Below are 19,626 nucleotides of genomic sequence, written 5' to 3'. Positions count from 1 at the left end.
AGAAAAGAAATAAAAACACTTAATTTAGCACCAGGTAAATCCTCAAAACAGAAGACTGTGCTTAAATTACAAAAATTTAATTACCCTAAATTATGAACTGGGTTTATAGCAACAAAGTTTTTCCTCTGCACTGTTCTTCCAAACATACCAGCATTTTAAAGACAAAAAGGCATGCTTTTTGTATTTCCCTTTGTTTGTCTTTGTAATGCCAACAAAATAAAAGTTAATTTAAAAAACTACTTCTTCAGGAAGCAAGGATATGACATCTTGTTTTCTGCAAGGTTATCTCTTATCCCACTAATTTTTGCAATTCCTACACTGCTCTTATAACGGCACACAACTTCACTCTGCACAATAGCGTTTTCAGTCACTGCATCTGACAGCCCTTCTGCAAAGAAATAGACAACAACTTTTTTCATTAATTAATCAGCTGCACACAATAGGAAGTGACACTGCTGCAGAAATACCTACACATCTTTATGTAGAAGCATTCAGATGTTTTTATCTCAGATTATTTTACGGTATTGAAAGGGTTCAAAAGAGGAGGATGAAGCTAGTTCATTTGTATGGATGGTACTTCACAAGAAGGTGAAAAGATGCAATTATTCCATACAATAAAAACAAATTTAGTTCACAAAGCTATGGGACATGCTGTCTACTGCAATCAGCTGAGAATTAAAGTTTCCTGCCTTAAGACTTTTCCCAACTTACTGCTTCCAAAAGGGCTGTGTATGTAATAACCACATGCATACTGAAAATTTCAATCCAGGAGGACTTCTACTAAATATCTTGGTGATTTCACTTAAAACGAACCTCAGACGTTCTTCATTTGGTTGGTTGCTACTGACTTCATAAAATACAAACCTTGACCACACGAGGAGTTTCCAATAAATTCAACTCTGATGCTCTTGGCAGATTGTTTTGGGAGCTGGAGCGATGTCTATTTGATCTCAGGGGGCTGGATGCCACAAAAGACGTAGAAGCTCTGCACGGGGACTGCCAGCTCTCATCCGGTGCCACAGAGCGGGAAGGAACAGGACGAACCACCAAATCCAGCAACCTGTTAAAATACTCATTTTAAACTAGGAACACGAGTAAATAAATGAAAAAAATCATGCTGTGATCATCTCAGATGATGCAGAACAAAAACACTGGATGAACAAGAAATACAACCTGACTGCAGGGGGTGATCTATCAGTCCCACAAAAAACTGACAGGCACTTTGGGGCATTTTTTTCATTACTTCTTTACATTTCATACCTAATTTCCTAAATCCCTGCCTCTGACATAAGAATTCCCAATTTTATGCTGCACAAGTGACCTAATTCTCAGCAGTGGAGAAAACTCATCTACATTTCAATGCAGGGACGATTTCAAATTGTGTACCTAATTTTGTCCCTAAGTTGACTTTTTCTTTGAGATACAAAACTAAATTCAACAGAATCCTTGGTAAACCAAAAAAGCATACACACATGCACATGTATATACATGATAAACAATACAATTTTGAAATACAAAGTCTGTAGATCTACTATACCTTGAACACTTTTGAGAAAGTTTTGTAATAGGTGTCCCAAGAAATGCATCAGGCCACTCTGCACCACGGAGAGGATGTGTACTGACTACAGGCTCTGTAGTTCTAGGACTAGAAGGAAAATGAAAACGTAATTGATTTTCAAACCCTCAAAGTCCAGTCACACCAGAATTAAAGTTTATTTAACTACATCTTATGTAGGACAGTCACCTCACAATTATAAGCCTCTTCCCCACTGTTAGTAATTCTGCTTATTTTTAAATAACCAAGTAGGACTGGTAAAAGATTACTATGTGATCACACAAATGAGTCTATAAAGTCTACAGTACAGCAAGAGCTGCATTGTAGTGACAAACAGTTGGAGTTTCAACTTCTTAAACACTGTAAACTCATTTGCCATAATGTAAATACATGCATTTGTATAGAGAAGATTATCATAGCAGAAAAACTCTCCAAACACTACACAGGGGGACATGATTGTTAGCTGTTATATATGTGTAGAAAGGCAAAACAAAGCTTTATTCGTGTCCACCTTCCCACCAAAAAACTAACACAATTCAAACTAAAATCACTTTCTCTCCCCCTACAACTCACTCTCCTCTCCACCTCCCTCTCCAAATACAGAGCTTAAGAGTAACTTTTATAAAAGGCTGCTTACCTATCATACTGAGAGATATTTGTTTTCTGCTCATTTCCTGACCATACTTCTCCAATTTTGGACAACACTTTACTGATGAAAGTTGCTCTCGTATGCACATTTCCTGCATTAGCCTGCCTTGTTGCTGTTGATAATGGCTTTGGCCTTGGGACTGTAAAGCACAAGATGGAAAAGTATCAGCCTTGTGTAATCCAAGCGGTGGCCGGTTGCACATCCTATTTCCCTTCTCTAAAATTACCTTCTCTTAGGACCGATGAAGGCAAACGGTACGGCTTGGCTCTCTCTACTGCCAGCTTCCTCTGAACTGTGGGAAGGATCTTGCCATATTGGTCTAACAGAGAATTTCTGGCAACTGCTCTCTCCCTCAAGCGAGGATCACGATCGTTCTGACAAAGGACATGTGTAAAGCAAGAAGTTAACAATTCACCAGAAGTTCACTGCACAGAACTGTCTCTGCTCTTTCCAACTAAGGCCTAAATTTGCTCTACAGACAAAGGAGAACAAATCCACTGCACACAACCACAGCAAGTTCCACCCAGGAGCACGCACCAAATTCACCTGGTAGTTTTGGATAAGTGCAAGAAAGACTAGTAAAAAAACCCACAAACATAAACAACTCCAAAACTCAGAACTAACACCTGTAAGGCAGATTTCACCTGTGAAACATCTAGACTGCTCTCAGGTAAAAGCAAGATACAAGACATGACATACAACATATTTTTCATTCCACAGAAACAAGTAACACAAACACCTTCCATAACCTAAACCACACATAACAGCAGGATCCGAGGAACTGAATGAAAAGACGAGATATATATTTATTCCTCAGATGCAAACAAACTTTTTAAACTGGAATCAACTATGGTCTGTAAGTTTAAATTCATAATTTCACTCAGCAGGACTGCTACCCTTACCATCAGATTGGCCTTCATGGACTGATTCAGCTGGAGTGCTGGGATGTAGTTGGCACGCTGCAGATGGTGGATTAGGAGGAATTCATGATTCTGAACACCAGATTTGGTCTGCAAAAACTTCTCCAAACACTCCTGTGAGAAATAACATGTTTCAAACATTGGTTACCATTCTGCCTCTCTCTCGCCAAAGAGGCCATTAAGATTTTTTTGTTACTTCTCCAAACTCACTTTTTCTGTTTCTGTGAAGGGCAGCTTCAGCAAATCCTCCATCAGCCCCATCTCCTGACAGATTTCATACATGTGCTTGAGCAGCTCTTCTATGTTTAACTTCGTGGTGTGCTGCTGCAACAGACCCCAAGCCTCCACCATGCACCTGCAGTTAAGGTTTAGGAAATGGAAAGGAATGGGAACGCCAAAGCCAAAAAGATGCCCCACAGTGATGGTATTCATTCAAGGCTCAAAGGAAATGGAGGGGAGCCCCATTTGTGTCATCAGTTCTCCACATTTCCCAATATGTGAATGCCAAAACAGTGGGAGATTTCCTTACCTATTGGACAACAACACGGTGAGGAAGAGCCGCACTTCACTGCTGCTGGACATCGACGGCTTCATCATCTGCAGGTACCTGAGGGCTCGCCTGTGCTCTCCCTGGCACATGAGGGACTGAATTATCCTCATGTGTTGCCATGACACAGTCTTGATTGTAGCTGGATGGAAGAGCAGGGCCAGGGAATTCTGCACAAGTTGAGAGCAGCTTCATTACCATGGATACACACACACCCCCATGCAACAAAAAGTCAGAACTTTCTGCAGCAAGGCTGGACGTGGGCTAGACCTACTTAGATATCTAAATAACGAAATACTTGATCCAGGACATATCAGGAAAAATTCTTCAGTATTTGCAGGGAAAAAAATGTCAGCCACCAAGAACAAAGTGAATGTATTAGGATGAGCAATCCAGGTCTTTCTAAGTTTACAAAACCCTGTGTACAGACATTGCTTTTAATGAATACATTACTTGATAACTTAGGCAATAAAAAAATTGGTTGTATTGACACAGTGAAAAGAACAACATTCAGTATGAGGAAGAATAGTTCTTAGGTTGAAATGTCACTCCTGCAGTCTTTAGTCTCAAATATTCCTGCTATCATCACAGCTTCCATGATTCAAGTATCAAAACACTCTTCTAGAAACAGTGCCCAACCAGTCTGCTAAAAACCTAACTGAAGACAGCTTTGAAAATTCAATTATTAAGCATTATTAAAGCTGATTACTCCATTGTTTTAATAAATTTCCTCTCAAAGTAGTTAAAGCAAAATTTCAAATCATAACTTGTTGCTGAAGATGTCAGACCAGTGTTACAAAAAAGTTTCCAATGCTTCAATAGCTCATTATACCTAAGTAACAATTTAAAAAATAATTTCACTGATTGCAGTTTAGCAGTGCAGTATGTGTCTAACTCAACTGTTTCATACTTACTTCATAATCATTGTGATCTAGGAGCCAAAACCCTTGAATCAGCTTAACAAGACCCCAAGGGATAGCAAAGGCAGTTGGAAAGGAGTCAATAGAAGTCTCTGTTTTATTTGGAAAGGAATGCATAATATCCAGCAGCAAGTAAATTGTCTGAGAATATCTAATTAAGGTGAATAAATTGCTAAGATAAAAACTTGTATCACATTACATTTGGCAAAACATTGAAATAAGAATATGAAAATAGTAGAAAGCAGAACATCCCAAGGTACTGATCTTGCCATTTTAAGCTATTACAACCCATTATATCAACAGTCAGGTCCTAATCACAGAACTGTATCCTGAATATACTTCCAGAAAGAAACACTTGTGGATTTCTGGAAGGCAATCAAAAAGGCAGCTATTGGGTGTTTATATACTCAGGCTGTTATAAACTCAGGCTTCTGCTTCCATCACTGAAGCTACCAGCTGGACACTCAACACACTTCCACATCCAATGCTTAATTATTAAAGAAAACAAGCTCTACAGCTGTTTTATCCTCCTCATTTCCTGTCTTCACAAGACCAACACAAATTATGGTGCCTTTACAATGCAACTTAGCACTGCCTGACTGAAACTGAGTTCAAACTGCATGTGGAACCCTCACTCAAAGTGTCATCCTCCCTTTCTGACATCCCATGCTAGGGACGTGTCTGAGTAAAGCAGCTTGGGACTACAACCATTTTTAACCCTTTGCTCTCCAGGCTCCCTTCCCGGTTTAGCCAAGAAAGGCAAGTCTGCATGTTCCAGCAGCTTAAAAATCAGGCTTCAGACCAATGACTGTTCTCAAACCCCCCTTTATTATTCTGTGTGCTTATACTTTTTACACAAAAAAAGAGCAAACACTGTTAACTGGGCTGGGAAACAAATGATTTTGGCAAAAATCAGCAACTGGAAACCACTGTTACAAACTCTTTTGTTCTGAAGCAGCACATTTTAGGCACTTTTCTAACACACAGTCCTTTGCCACAGAATGGTGTGCTTTAAAACTTAAAAATTATTACATTTTAAGAGAAACTAAGCAAGGTTTTTATCTTGAATATTTTAGGGAACCTGTTTTCTTGTATCAGAAAAGAATCTGCAAAAAAATCACACAGGTGACAAACATGTAAGAACATTTATGTGCACAGACTGAAGGAGAGATAACAGATTCTGGAAAGGATACAATTGCATGTTTGTCGCTTTCATCAATGCTTTCTAGCAAATAGAGATCCAGCAGTGCCTGAAATGAAAGATTAAAAGGTTTTCTAATGCTCCTGTCTTTCGCAATCAATGGCTTTAGGGGACTGCTGCTGCTGCTGGGGTTTGCAGTGAACAGAACACTCACATGTAAACTAACAGGTGGGTATTTCCCAGTGCCGCCTTCATCCCTCTGCCACAACTTCTCCACTTCCTCTCCCAACTGGGAAACCATTCCATCAATCATCAAGCAATCAGAATCCCATTTGCCTCTGCAACAAAAGGGAGCAAGGGCTTGCACAGTGTAAAACATTCATTCCAGCCTGTCAGTGTCACAGATTTTGGAGTCAGAGGAATGATGGTCCTTAGCTCACAATGAACTTCTTAATTAAGGAGTCCAAAGCACAAACCCAAGAGAAGAGCTGCATTTTGGGTTCCAGGCTTGCTTTCTTGCTCTGTTATGTGTAATGCCAAGGAAGGCAGACAAAGGGTTTTAACTGCAAAAATAACCACTCTCACACAGTCTAACAGTGGCAGCTTTCTAGAGAATTCCTCTGAGCCTTACCTTGATAAGCGCTCGAGTTTCTCTCGGTGACCCGTATAGTAGCTCTGAATCAAAGGGTAATTGTAGAAAGGTCTGGACAAATGCATGTGATCATCTACAGGTAATAAAAGTAAAAGCAAGTTAAGAAGTAAGACCACATTTTTCAACTAAAACTTTGGTCTAGACAGACAGGAATCACACAACCTCAAGTTTTGCTACTACAGGTTCCGCTTACCTAAACCCTCGGGAAGAAGACTGGACCGACAAAACCAGATCACCACTTGTGCATACAAAGAAATGAGGCTGGTTACCATCTGCTTATTTGTCAAGTCTGTAAAACCTGAAAAAAAGACACAAGATGATTTGGATATTGCAATTCCTCCCCCTTTTACAAATCTCCCATCAGCAGCACAAACACAAAGTATAAAACACCACGGTGGAACTCTTCTTACTTTTAGTTGTCCTTCTGGATCAATTATGAAGTTGAAGGAAAAAAACCACTGTTTGCCCTCAAAACAAAAACCCATCACTACAAAGAAACGGAATCACTAAAGATTAAAATTGAAAAATAAAGCCTTATCTATTAGATAAGGAAGGAAGGAAGGAAGAAGACTGGTTTTTGTCATGTAGCAGAGATTTTTAGTTTAGCAAAAGAAATTATAGTCCTCTTTTTCCCTCAATATGCCAACAACAATTTATAAAATCAGAAGCCAAAAGAACTCAAGGAACTTCCCTTACACGTTACACATTTCAGCTTCCATTGTATTTCCCAGCAATCTGCACACAACTATCAATTGCTAGCTAACACTTAGGAACACTTCTCAGCATTACCACACTCGGGTACTGTAAATGCTGCCCAGGTTCTCACTCAGCTCAGTGCTGAACCAGTGCAGCCTCCCCTACCCAGTCTCATGAACTCCACAAGAAGCTGCTCCCCTGAACTCAAAGCAGCTTAAATCAAAGTCCCAGCTTCTCAGATTTAAGCCTCTCCTCCCAGCTCAACTCAACCATCCAAAACAACAACAGCTCCTCTTACAACCCAAGCACGCTGCCAAATCCTAACAATCAGACCAAAGGCCTAGCAGTGCTCTCACCAACCTTTCTCAGTCAGCTCTCGGGCTTCTGTTAGGAAACAGTTCAGGACTGTGCTGAGGTTGCTCAGCAGCAGCTGGCAGTGCTGAAGGGACTGTAATGTCTGTGGGTCAATGAAGTTGCAGGAGCCGTCAAACAGCGGAACACCTGGTCAAGGAGAAATAGTAAATCATCACTCAGCAGAGCAACTGCACACTTCCACACTTAAACACTTCAACAACCACAAGAGACATAAAGAACCACTTAAAGAACCAGCAGCATACACTGGCAGATCAGTGAAGAAGATCCTTTACAATGCACAGGCATGCACAGACATGGAAAAGAATGTAGCAGCTTGTTCAAGCTCAGACATTTCTTTCAGGTGAAAAGAACCTGCAACAAATTTTTCTTTCCTCTATTTTTTTTTTAACCAATTTTAAAAGTTTGCATTCTAAGTAAAATCGTGACATGTAACAGCGATTTCTACATATTAGAAGACATACAGGATATTTCCATCATCTTCTGACAATGCATTTCAGACAAGGAAACATGCCAAATTCTACTAAGGGTACCAAACAAAATTCCAAGTTATTTGACCCTAATTCCGAATTTTTTCTTTCTAGTGTTCCAAAGCAATCCCTGCTTGAAGCAGTCTCTGAATATAGTCACAATTCAGCAAAGGTCATCATAAAATTTCTTGCTTTCCCACGTAATTTCCCAGCAGAGCTGACATCAGAAAATCTAATCAGAATGTAAAAGCCTACATCAGGCTTGTAAAATAAGCATTCTATGGGGCTGGGTCTGCTAGCCAAATTTGTTTTAGCTACCACATTATGCAGAAGTGTTATTTTTCCTGACATATTTCCACAGTCTGGTGAAGAATCCCATATACAGGAAGATGAAGGCAGGGGGAAGATTGCTCTCCCCCTTTGTAGCGCTTGCTGCTCCACTCCATGATTACCATCCAACCCTTCAGCTTTGACCCTGCCTGGAGAAAGATGGGCTGTTCATCACAAAGGCTCCTTCTTTAATGAAACTCTTCAGATGGGAAACAAAGTTTGCTGCACTGAAAATGAAAAACTCCGGAGAGAGGGGTGTGAAGCCACTGCGGTGACAGACAGAATGTAGCAGTGTTGAGAGACACAGGTGATGCAGGTGCTGCAGCAAGAGGGCAGTCTAAGAGGAGGAAATCGAGCAACCACAGCTCAAGGCAAAGGCTACAGAGGTAAAGGTCAGTTTTGACAGGGTGCAGAAAAACCTGCTGATAAGGGAAAATGAGGGGAAGTGGTGATGCAACTGTCAGGTAGAGAGCACCATTATAACTGTTTAGCACTTCCTGATGCACATGCCCAGCACTGACCGAATGCTTCCGCATGCGGACCTCGGGCATGGAATTTACAGACAGGTCACTGAAGACAAACTTCTCAGGGCTGTTCACAGCCAGAAGACTGGATCTAAGAATATTATTATTTCTGCTAACTGTATGTCAAAACCTGCCTCTCAGAGCAGCTTGCAATCAAAAACCATGGTCTTAACCTACCTCAGTGAGTCTGGCATTTGAGCATGATACCAGCGATTGATGTCAAACACTCCCAAATAAGTAGATGGTTTTCCCTGACCATAGGTATTTACTTGCCAACTGAAGATTGATACACTGGTGTCAGGAGAGATTACTGTCAAAGACAAGACATTGTTTCTTGTTGTAGAAAATGAGATATTTGCTGTTTTCAAAATATCACTTTCTATTTTGGCTTAATTCTGTTATTTCACTCATGAAACACAACACTTTATTAAGAATGATAAAAACAATATAGAGTAGCAAACATCCATCTGATAGGTTTTAATCATACTGTCTCTTTTTCTTGTTCAAATTGTATTGGTTCCAAAACAAACCAAATACACAATTATTAGCTCACCAAGGTGTTCATCCAGATAATCAAAAAAAGGTATCAAATAGAACTGGCTACAGTTCTGAGCCCTGGGAACACCACTAGTGACCAGGCGCTAAATGGATGCAGCCAGAGGTTTGAGCAGGAAAAAAAAAATCAGGTAACATTCCTAAGCAATAGACAGAATGATCTTACTGTGCAATGCAGACAACTGGCAGAACAAACTGACTGACCAGCCTTATACTGATGATCCCATATACTCCTCTAGCATCCCAGCAAACATAAAATAAAAACTACTTTTCCCCTTAAATAGTGATGTTCAGAGGGATAGGAAGCCTCACATAACTTAAGCACACAGGTTTTTTTAGTAAGCCCAACAAGGTCAGTTAGATAAATATTTAAGACTTTAAGACCGTGGGTACAGACCAGCATTCATTGCTTAGATTTCCAAGCCATGTAGTTCAGAATAACCAAGCAGGGACATCAGAACAAACCTTCATTAACGCCGTCCTCTCTGTCAGCATGGTTGCGAAATTTTTCTATGGTCTGACAGCTGAGTAATTTAGTATTGCTGGTCTGCCCTCTCAAGGGAAAGATTCCACCACTGAGATCTAAACTGTACCTTTCATCACAGTATTCCAAACCCTAGGCGGGGGAAGAAGAAAAAAAAAAAAAGGGTAATTAGATCCACTAAGAAAGAATGCTTATAGCGAATGTAACATGCATATTGTATTGTTTATTTCTAATGAACTTATTTCTGATAGCAAATAAAAACTACATCTGACATTCAAGAGAATGAAGTGTCAAAATTTAACAGATACTGGCTGAAAAGGCTTTGCACATTTTCAAATATTAGCATCTCCTTAGCAAAACTTTGCTCTGAAGCATGCACAGTTCATGCCATTTTATTAAGGAATTTTGGAAGTAACAGATATATGCAGGACAGATAAGAAAAATCAAACCCTTCTTTTTGAAAAACTAACATGAAGCCTAAGCAAAGAACCTCATCTTCATTTTAGGATAACTAATAACTAAAACCAGTTTTAACAGAGATGATGTCCTGAACAAGAACTTCACCATTCCAAAAGACAGTTCCACAAGATAAAGCACTAAAATTCCACAAACCTGTCCAGCATTTATTTTAATTACTAGAAATTTCAGCTTTCATTCCTATATGAAGAGCCACTCCCACATAAATTCAGTGCAGAAGGGAAGGAGAAAGTAATACCAAATAGGTCCTGCCAAAGACAACTTCCTAACCCAAGCTGCATATTTTAAGTTTTCCACACTGGGGCAAGCAAATCTAAGTTTAGGAACTCTAGCACACAGTATATATTAAGAAATGACGTTCCAGACCAGTTAAACAGGACAGTGTTCAAAGGAGTTACACTGGTCAGACTCTGCCATGAACACAGAGATTGTACTCAAGCCTTGTGCAGAACAAAGGTAAGGAATGCTCCAGGAGCATGAACTGAACTGCAAGATACAGCAGCTGCTGAGATCATCTAAAAGAGGTCTTTGGAAGTCTAATTGAAGCGTATCTTTCAGTTTTCTTACCTGAGCAGATGTAAACCAGCCTTGAAGGCAACGGAGACTCAAGCCTGACACATGTTTATAAAAACACAGTGCCACATGTTGCACAAGTTCCATTTGTGACTTTTACCACAATATCAAGTCAAAGATGCATTGTTTCATAGCCTCAAGTCTGCTTACTGGGATGTACAGCACTGATGTAAGCAGACTAGTGTTTTAAGCTCCTGTGACTACTACTCAGTGAACAAGGAGCAGCAGTAGACTAATTTCTCCTTTTCTACTTAAGCTTGGCCTGGAAAATGGGAACAACTCTTAAATTTTATGTCATTGAAGACCGACAAGAAGCTTGATTCAGTCGTGCAGGCAGAGAGCCATCATGTCATACTGACCTATCTGTGACCACTAGAAGTAATACACTTCAGTGTCCACTGGTGAGCACAGATCCTATCGTGATGCATCCTTTGCAAAGGGATTAAGAAGTGTTTTGTGGGGATTTTTTGGAAGTAGATGCTATCAGGTCTCAGCATGAAAGTACATGATTAAGTGGTTTATCTGTACGCCAACTGAAGAACCTGTCTTTCCTCCTCAGAGGGTGCAGATGTTCAGCTCTCTTCAACAGCCTTCTAAGACTGGTTCTTGTTATAATCTTTCAACGTGCCTGTGAATGTACTACTGGTCATATAGTCTGTAGAGGGGTCCAAGTCTTACTTTAACTACACCACAGGTTTTTCAGGTCACAAACACAGTAACATTTTTTATCACTTTGTGTGCTTTTTTTTTTTTAAGAGTGTCAACTGGAATTTCTAGTAAATCCATTTTTAAAGACTGATTAAACATTTCAACTCTCTGAGGTATAAACTGATATTTGTCATATCTTCAGAAAAGACAACCAAGACAAATAACTGCCAAATAGTTAAAGGTCTCACATTTTAACATTAAATTGTTCAGATGGAAAAAAGTAGTAGCCATGAGGGAAATAGAGACAACTGTTTTTTCCCAATGCAGCACACAGTAAAAGGTATTGTCCTTGTCACTGCTAAGACATAGCTAAAAATTTCTTTTAAGAGGATAAAACAAAAGAGGATATTTAAGAGGATAAAACAAAACTGAAATTCAAAAGCAAATCTTGAGAAGATTAAAGAAACTTTCTCCTATCAACCTGTAAAAGTGCTTAGAGCAATACAAGATGCAGAGTGAACTGCAGTGAAAATCCTTAAAAAAACCGAAAACCAAACACCAAAAACCCACAAGCAAACGAGGTGTTCTGCTCCTCTAGAGTACTGTATATTTTTGTCACTTAAAAACTGCACAGGAAGATATGAGATGCATATTCAGACATGTTGAACCACTTGAAGGTATTTCTACTTCATCACCATGACAGATGATGTATTTTAAAGAAACACCACCTCCTCCCAACACCTAACCTTTATCTGTTCAAAAGCAACACTTCCAAAGCAGGAAGGCCCTTTCCTACAGACAAAAGGAAAAAAGCATAAAATTCAAACTCATTCAAAAAATTCACAACTCAAAAGTCCCTATAAAAAAATAATCTTTGAACCAAATCCAAGGATTACCTCAATTTTGTTTTGTACTACTGAGAATATACAAGGGCAAGTGTCAAATAGGAGGAAAGACTTGCTGTGAATTAAGATTACTTTCCCATCAAAAAGATCTTGGTAGAGTTTCATGCATACTGCTGAATAGAATTAAACATTACAGAGGTGCCTCTTGTCTCTGTTAGATTATCTGAGACCTAATAATACCTCTTCTATATTTTATCTGTTCTACACCATCTCTGGTGTAGAACAGATAAAATATAGCATCTCTGGAACCAGTTCTAAAAATTTATGGAGACCTTTCTGACCAAATCATACCACTATACATTGTATGTACATCTTTTGCTGGCTTGAAGAGTAGATTTCAGAGACAACCCATCCAAAACTTAAAATAAGAATCATCTTTACAGCTACTGAGTTTCAGAATCAATGCTGAAGAGACATTGTAGGTATTTTGGTAGGTGTATCTGAAGTCAGGCTGACAGAGTTTAAGAGAAAAACAAGATTATAAAACAGAGATCAGAAATGTATAAAGAAAAAGATATGACCATATTGTAAGAAAGGGAGACAGACAGAAGCTTCCTCAAATCTACAGTTTGGTAACACAAAGCTACTCAAAGCCTTGTCTTCTCCTACTACATGCCATTCATGTGATGTTTAAATGAGTAATTTCATTTCTAACAGCCATTTCCTCTTCAGGAATCAGATGTGTAAGGGCTCCTTGCAGATGAATCTAGGTGGAACTCATTACACTGAAGTAAAAAATTGTATGGCTTCAGCATGGACAGAGTGGGTCTGACCAATCTGGTCATCTTCTACAATGGAGTGACTGAAACACCTGACGAGGGAAAAGTGACCAAGGTCATTTACCTAGACTTCTACAAGGTCTTTGACACAATCCCTCACGATATCACTATCTCTAAATTGAAGACAGGAAGATTTGAGGGGTGGACTACTCAGTGGATAAGGAATTGGTTGGAAGGACCAAGCCAGAGAGTTGTGGGAAAGTCTACCTCCAGGCATAGAATGATGTTGAGTGTGCCCCTCAGAAACCTGTCTGGGGACTGGTGCTCTTCAATATCTTCATCAATGACACAAACAGTGAGATCAAGTGCACCTTAAGCACGTTAGCAGATGACACAAGGCTGAAAGGTGTAGCTGACAATACAAAAGGCTGGGATGTCATCCAGAAGGATCAGGAAAAGCCTGAAAGGTGGGCCAATGGGAATCTCATGACATGAAGGTCAGCAAGTCCAAGTGCAAGGTGCTGCACCTGGAATGGGGCAATCCCAGACATGACTACAGACTGGGAAAAGTGACTGAGAGCAGCCCTGCCAAGAAGGACGTGGGGGTTCTGGTGAACAGGAAGCAATATGCACACACAGCCCAGAAGTCCAAATCCATCCTGGGAGACCTCAGTGCAGCCTTTCAGCACATAAAGGGAGCTTATAAAAAAGAGGGAGACTGACATTTTACAAGGGCAGATAGTGATAGGACAAAGGAGAAGGGGGTTTTCAACTAAAACAGGAGAGTTTTAGATTAGATGTTAGGAAGAAATTTTTTACTGTGAGAGTGGTGAGGATGTGAAGGTCAGGCTGCCCAGAGATGCTACAGATGTCCCATTCCTGGAAGTGTTCAAGGCTGGGGTGGGTGGGGCCCTGAGCAAACTGATCTAGTGGATGGCATCCATCCTCATGGCAGGGGATTGGAATAGATGATATTTAAGGTCTTCCAACCAAAACCATTCCAGGATTCTATGACTTGTTTTGAAAAGTATGGACAAAAGAATCCCTAGAAAGACTCATCAAAAGACTTTTTTCTTAAGTCTCACTGATCTTTCATGGTAAATATGAATCTGGTCAACTTAACTGATCCTTACGTAGACAAAATTACTATTTTTTCATCTTCTCACATACAAGCCTGTCTTACCTCATACATGACTTGTCCTGATGTCAGGCGTTTCCTGTCACCAAATGCTAACTGCAACAGATGTAAACTCACAACATCACCTTCACTGAAAAAGGTATAAATGAGAAAATTGGATTACAAAGCTGCTTTACAATCCTCATTAGCATTTTATCAGATCTAGGCTGAAACTAACTCAAGAGCATGCTCTTGCTGAAAAGATAAACACTGCTTCCCAAAACATGGTAATTGGTCACATTAGTCATTAAAACAGAAAGGAGGAAATTTTGACATTAACAGCTTCAGGGGCAAATGCTAACTATGTCTTTGTTTAGAAAGCTCTAATATGCAACATGGAGGAAAAAATTCCTGAATTGCTGGAAATAGCTTTTCACAGTAAAGCATTCTCCATGAAAACTGCTTTTAAGTTGAACTTAAGAAGACTGCCAGTCTAAGAACAGCTGTGCTGATTAAGTAGCTTGCTGATGATGTTTACTGTTCTGCATCTGCAGCCTAAACCACTTTAAAAGGTATTGAATATCATAGTGGGAATACCAAACAAATCTTGAAGCAGTCATCAAGAAACAAGGGAAATCATTTGAGACTGCAAGCACAAAAACATAGCCACTGTTTCCTTTGCCTTCTTGCACAAGGTAGGAAAGAGTCAACCTCTCTTTGCAAATGCAAAATCCTGAAAAAATTGCACTGTAAGCTTAACACTTTTAATTTCCTGCAGAGTTAAAGAAACAAAATGAATACACAGATATCAACCGAATGTGAACAAATATTTAAGAAACAGCGACTTATGGCAGGATTTTATTCACCTTTGTTGTGTAGACTGAACAGCCCACAAGTAGCAACAATTGCGGGGATCATTCTCAGGCTCTTGAAAAGTAACTGCATAGACAGGAATTCTTCCTCCTTCAAGCTGGGAGTGGTGCCTACAGGTTTAAAAGAAAAACATAGAAAAAAGGAGAGCCTGCTGGCTCTGGCTGTTTGTAGAAGGGTAGAAGCATCTTCCGGGAAAAAAGCAGCTTGCATGCCTATCCTCAAAGTACAGATGGTCATACTTCCATTTAAAACAATTGATGACTGACAAACCACTACTTCTTAAGGATTTGTCTTCCCAACTTCTGAATTTCAATTGCACCTTCACAGTCTTTTCTTTGCATCTAATTGTGTGTCCACTGTCTATTTACGCATCCACAACACATACATAGTTTCTGGTGAGGAACTGTAGATTTCCTTAAGTAACACCTATCTGAATGTGGTCACATATTTCAAGTGGCAGATTTCAAATCACCTATAAATTTCACTATTGCTTATAAATGTATGAAACCCTTATTCTGATCTCCAAATCTTTCAAACAAACTTTCATTCACATATGCATCCTGGTCTGGGACCACCAATTTCCATCAAGGCTGAAAAGCAGGAAATAATCTGTTTTCAGGCACAGATCAACTGTTGAATTATCATGTCTCACTAGATCCATCATGGACACTTTAAAGAATATTATCACCAAAATCACATTATCCACACAGTGAAGCCTTTCAGTGGATGCCCTAATTGCAGTAACTGGTTCTGAATAATTTTAAAATCTTTCACGAAAACACACACATTACCTGGGTTCACAAAATACGACTGGACTGAACAGACTTATAAAAATGAGCTCTATCACATCCCTACTGCATGACTTCCTGAAGCAAAAAATTGAGACCCCTGCAATTCCAAGTGCAACCAAGTGGAAAGGACTACTTACTCCCTCTTCAAACTCTTCATATTCCATAGTGACAAGTAGCCATCCGAAAATCCCACAACGAGCTGGTTGCTTCTGCTTATGTAGCACAGGGTTGACACTGCTGTTCCTGAAGGACTTCGTAACTGAAAACAGAGATGCCTCCCTTCCCTGGTCACAGCTTCTCTTCTTTGTGGAACTTCAGCAGGAATTCTAGTCACAACTTCTAGATCTACACACATAAAAGCAGGCAAGAAATTAAGGCATTATGCCTCTTCAGTTGCACTGACGTGATTACACAATCTGTATAATTCTTCAAACAGAACACCCATTTCTGTGCGCCTTTTTGTGCTGTTCCTGTTTCTGCACCCATTCAGAGAACAGAAGGACTCTCCAACGGGACAGGTATTCTCACTCCTATTTCAAAACTGGGTACAAATGAAACCATTGTAGACAAATTCCTCTATTGGGCCTCACCAGGCAGCTACTTGAAGGGACATGAATGTCTGAAGCCACTCTTACAACACCCAAAACAATGTATGCAATCTGAAAACACAAATTGCAGGATTCATTCACCCAAATGCAGGATTTTTGATAAGGCAGATTTCTTGTAAAACACAAGCCTAAAGCCAGTCCCAAGTCGTTAATGGAAACAGGAGAACACTCCCAAGGAATTTGGTACCTCTGACACAACTTCCTATCCCACACCTCCACTGACTCAAATGGAAAAATTCCTACCTCCCACTGGCACGAATCACAGGGACAAAGGGATGTGGGCAGCAAGAGGCCTTCTTAACTTCTGGAGCAGCATTAAGCCACTCCCATTTTTGGATCAGTTCACAACCATACCATGTCAAACTGCTGTCTGCAATGGGCAATGTCAGAAATGCCAGTAGTCAGCCAGCACGCCGGGATCTTCACTGGGATACAAGCTGGCTTTTGAAAAGAAACACATTTTCTTACTTCTAAATTCAAGTTTAAAAACTGCAGCTTACCCGATGCTTCTACTTCATTCTGACTGCAAGATAAATCATCCAAACAAAGGTCAACCAGAAGGACATGGCCAACATCTGTGGCCACTGCTGCCACTCCAAAGAGCCATCGCAGGCTCTGATGCAGGTGCCGCGTGCTCACGCTGGCTCCGCCGTCATTGCTGATGGGTTCGATGGCAGTCACCTGCAGGGAACTCCAGGTTAATAGCAAAGCTCTTTGACAGGCCCCAGAGTAATCCTCAGAAGGGAAGCCACCATTAGCACATCAGAAACAGGAAAGGAAATACACGATGAGACTTCCATGGGAATGAAACATTCCTAGAAAGGGTTGGGGAGAGATGCTGGCTTACTAAAATCTACACTGGTCCTCACTTTGACTAACAATATCCAACAAACATTTTAAATGCACACCAGCACTCTTACAGATGGTAAGGAAAACTGTAAAAGGCAGCCTAAACCAACAGCAAGAGACCAAACAAGAACTTGTTCAGCCTGAGGCACGAGCTCTCTCTCTCTCCCTGACAGGCCGAGCACTCCCCATGACCCCAGCACAAGGTGAACAGACCCCTCAGCACTCATAGCACACCCGGGGCAATAGTGACTGCTCCAGCAGAGACACAAGCACACCAGGGCCCCTGCACTAAAGGAGCAGGACAACACAGGAACAGGGACTATCTTCCAGCCCCTTACACATGCAGAACCATGAAAGCAGACAGCTTGACATCAGCAACAAAGGTTTGTCTGAAACAAAGAAGTGAGCCTCACAAGGTAGTCCATCTTTTTATGTAGCTTATTTACCCCCAGAAGTGGGGGAAAATATCCAAACTCATAGGCCCCCTGAGGTTTTCTTCTCTCCTGTATCAAGCACTTGCTTATAACTGCACTGCCTGGCCACCCGCTTCACAATTCACCTTGAACACAAGAAATCCAAGCTTAGAAGTTTCTTTAGTTATTTAGGAAACTTGGTTTTCTTTCAGATTTCTTATGATTCAAATTAAATTTTTAATCCTCTCTACTGTTCTGAGGACTAATGAAAGTATTTTGATTACTCAGGTTCTTGTGTTCCGAGTGTTGGTGACCGAGGAGGAAATACAGAACACATCTTGCTGCGCAACTAGCCAAGGTAGAAGTGTTGCTTCTGAGTTCTTTTCAAGTTATTTTTTTCATTGTACAACTGGCTCCAAATGAATCTTTACTAGTTTTGCATATGCTTCCAAAATGTTCCCTGGTTACTTCAATTTTCCACGTAGAAGCTCCTGAAATGACATATTTTTCCACTATGCTATGCGCTGCTTTTTCCTATTCTCCTAGTGCTTTGCCAACTCATTCTGGGAAAGAACAAAGAAAACTTTTTTCAGCTCACTGAATCTGAATGCTGCCCTTCTGCCTCATACAAACCAGGAAAATTTGGGGAAATACCACTCAACAGTTCTAAAACATGCAACTGTTATAAACCAATTCAATGTACTTCATGTTTTTAATTCAGAATCCAATTCAAATTATACTCATCAACAGTTTCAGTCTCCTGCTGCATTTCATACACCTATCAAGAGGGCATCAAGAGACACTCACAGACACATGCAAAGACATTATGCCAAAATTCTTTCTAAGCTCCTGAGGTTGGGTTCCTTAACTGATTTCTTTATTCTCTGAACGACTCAACATCCACTCTCACACTAAAAAGCATTCACACAATCACAATAAATACCCTATATTAATACACTAACAACTTGACACCTTGGAGCAGAGCTGCTCTAAGTTAAACTCTACAACTTAGCTGTCCACAGAATTTATACCTGTTGAGAAAATAGTCCTGAAAACACAGTGCTCATTAAAGGTTTAAAAGAGTAATGACCGAACTGCAGAAAGTGATGTTAAGAAAAGACTGATATTTTACCTTTAAAAATAATCAATCTGAAAATCAGAGAAACATTCATGCAAATCAATCCCCCACCAACTATACATTACATAATATGCAAATATATGTTTCTGAAAGAATTCAAAACATATTGTCAGCAGCCAAGTGCAAGTTTTATCCACTAGTTTTTGCTTACCCTTACTCCCGCTTGCAGCCTGAAAGCTAAGACTCCAATTAGCAATACCTGTGTCCTCACTATGCTGACTGAATGCAGTACGAAAGACATAGGAAATACAGCACAAGAACAGACCAAACATACTTGTATTCATGAGCTTTCAGGGCATAAGAGCAAAACTTTCAGAGCAACTTTGGCTTTATTTCAAAGTTCGTACCCTTCATCATCCAACAACCCTTTCCTGCAGGGCTTCATCTCTGCTCCTGAATCAGTTTTTGTGGTATGTAACAACTGTAATACGACTGATTGTTGGAACTGGCTACTATTTCAAAACACTTCCACAGCTACTGATTCAACATGCAACATAATCCTTAGTTCTTAACCTTTGCTTTTCCTAGCTTACTTAGATAGAAGAAATAAAACCTAACACACCAACATCACTTACCAAAACATAATGTACTTATTTTAAGTTCATGTTAGCACACAGCCTGCCTTTCCATCTACAACTCAAGCAGATAGCAAAACAACACACTGGAACACTGATATGACTTGTATCTTTAGAAATTAACA

At 40.0% G+C, this 19,626-nt stretch overlaps 1 protein-coding gene across 1 annotated transcript in view; it reads right to left on the bottom strand.

Annotated features, from left to right (window-relative positions):
- AHCTF1 (AT-hook containing transcription factor 1) overlaps nt 1-19,626 on the bottom strand; it is a 36,441-nt gene that overhangs the window by 10,066 nt on the left and 6,749 nt on the right. The window contains exons 4-23 of the mRNA XM_041404496.1: nt 17,027-17,207; nt 16,056-16,263; nt 15,121-15,237; nt 14,321-14,405; nt 9,797-9,947; nt 8,954-9,086; nt 8,728-8,867; nt 7,441-7,581; nt 6,578-6,682; nt 6,364-6,457; nt 5,947-6,070; nt 5,785-5,841; nt 4,586-4,732; nt 3,654-3,841; nt 3,335-3,479; nt 3,107-3,238; nt 2,431-2,578; nt 2,193-2,343; nt 1,538-1,645; nt 865-1,060 (exon numbers count right to left, since the gene is read on the bottom strand). Coding sequence (XP_041260430.1) covers nt 865-1,060; nt 1,538-1,645; nt 2,193-2,343; nt 2,431-2,578; nt 3,107-3,238; nt 3,335-3,479; nt 3,654-3,841; nt 4,586-4,732; nt 5,785-5,841; nt 5,947-6,070; nt 6,364-6,457; nt 6,578-6,682; nt 7,441-7,581; nt 8,728-8,867; nt 8,954-9,086; nt 9,797-9,947; nt 14,321-14,405; nt 15,121-15,237; nt 16,056-16,263; nt 17,027-17,207 — 2,751 coding nt within the window. The remainder of the gene's footprint in view (nt 1-864; nt 1,061-1,537; nt 1,646-2,192; nt 2,344-2,430; nt 2,579-3,106; nt 3,239-3,334; nt 3,480-3,653; nt 3,842-4,585; nt 4,733-5,784; nt 5,842-5,946; nt 6,071-6,363; nt 6,458-6,577; nt 6,683-7,440; nt 7,582-8,727; nt 8,868-8,953; nt 9,087-9,796; nt 9,948-14,320; nt 14,406-15,120; nt 15,238-16,055; nt 16,264-17,026; nt 17,208-19,626) is intronic.

This window comes from Onychostruthus taczanowskii, unplaced genomic scaffold (genome assembly GCF_017590055.1).
Source record: "Onychostruthus taczanowskii isolate IOZ18803 unplaced genomic scaffold, ASM1759005v1 scaffold21, whole genome shotgun sequence".
Taxonomy (NCBI): Eukaryota; Metazoa; Chordata; class Aves; order Passeriformes; family Passeridae; genus Onychostruthus; species Onychostruthus taczanowskii.
This window is presented reverse-complemented; position numbering and strand designations above follow the sequence as displayed.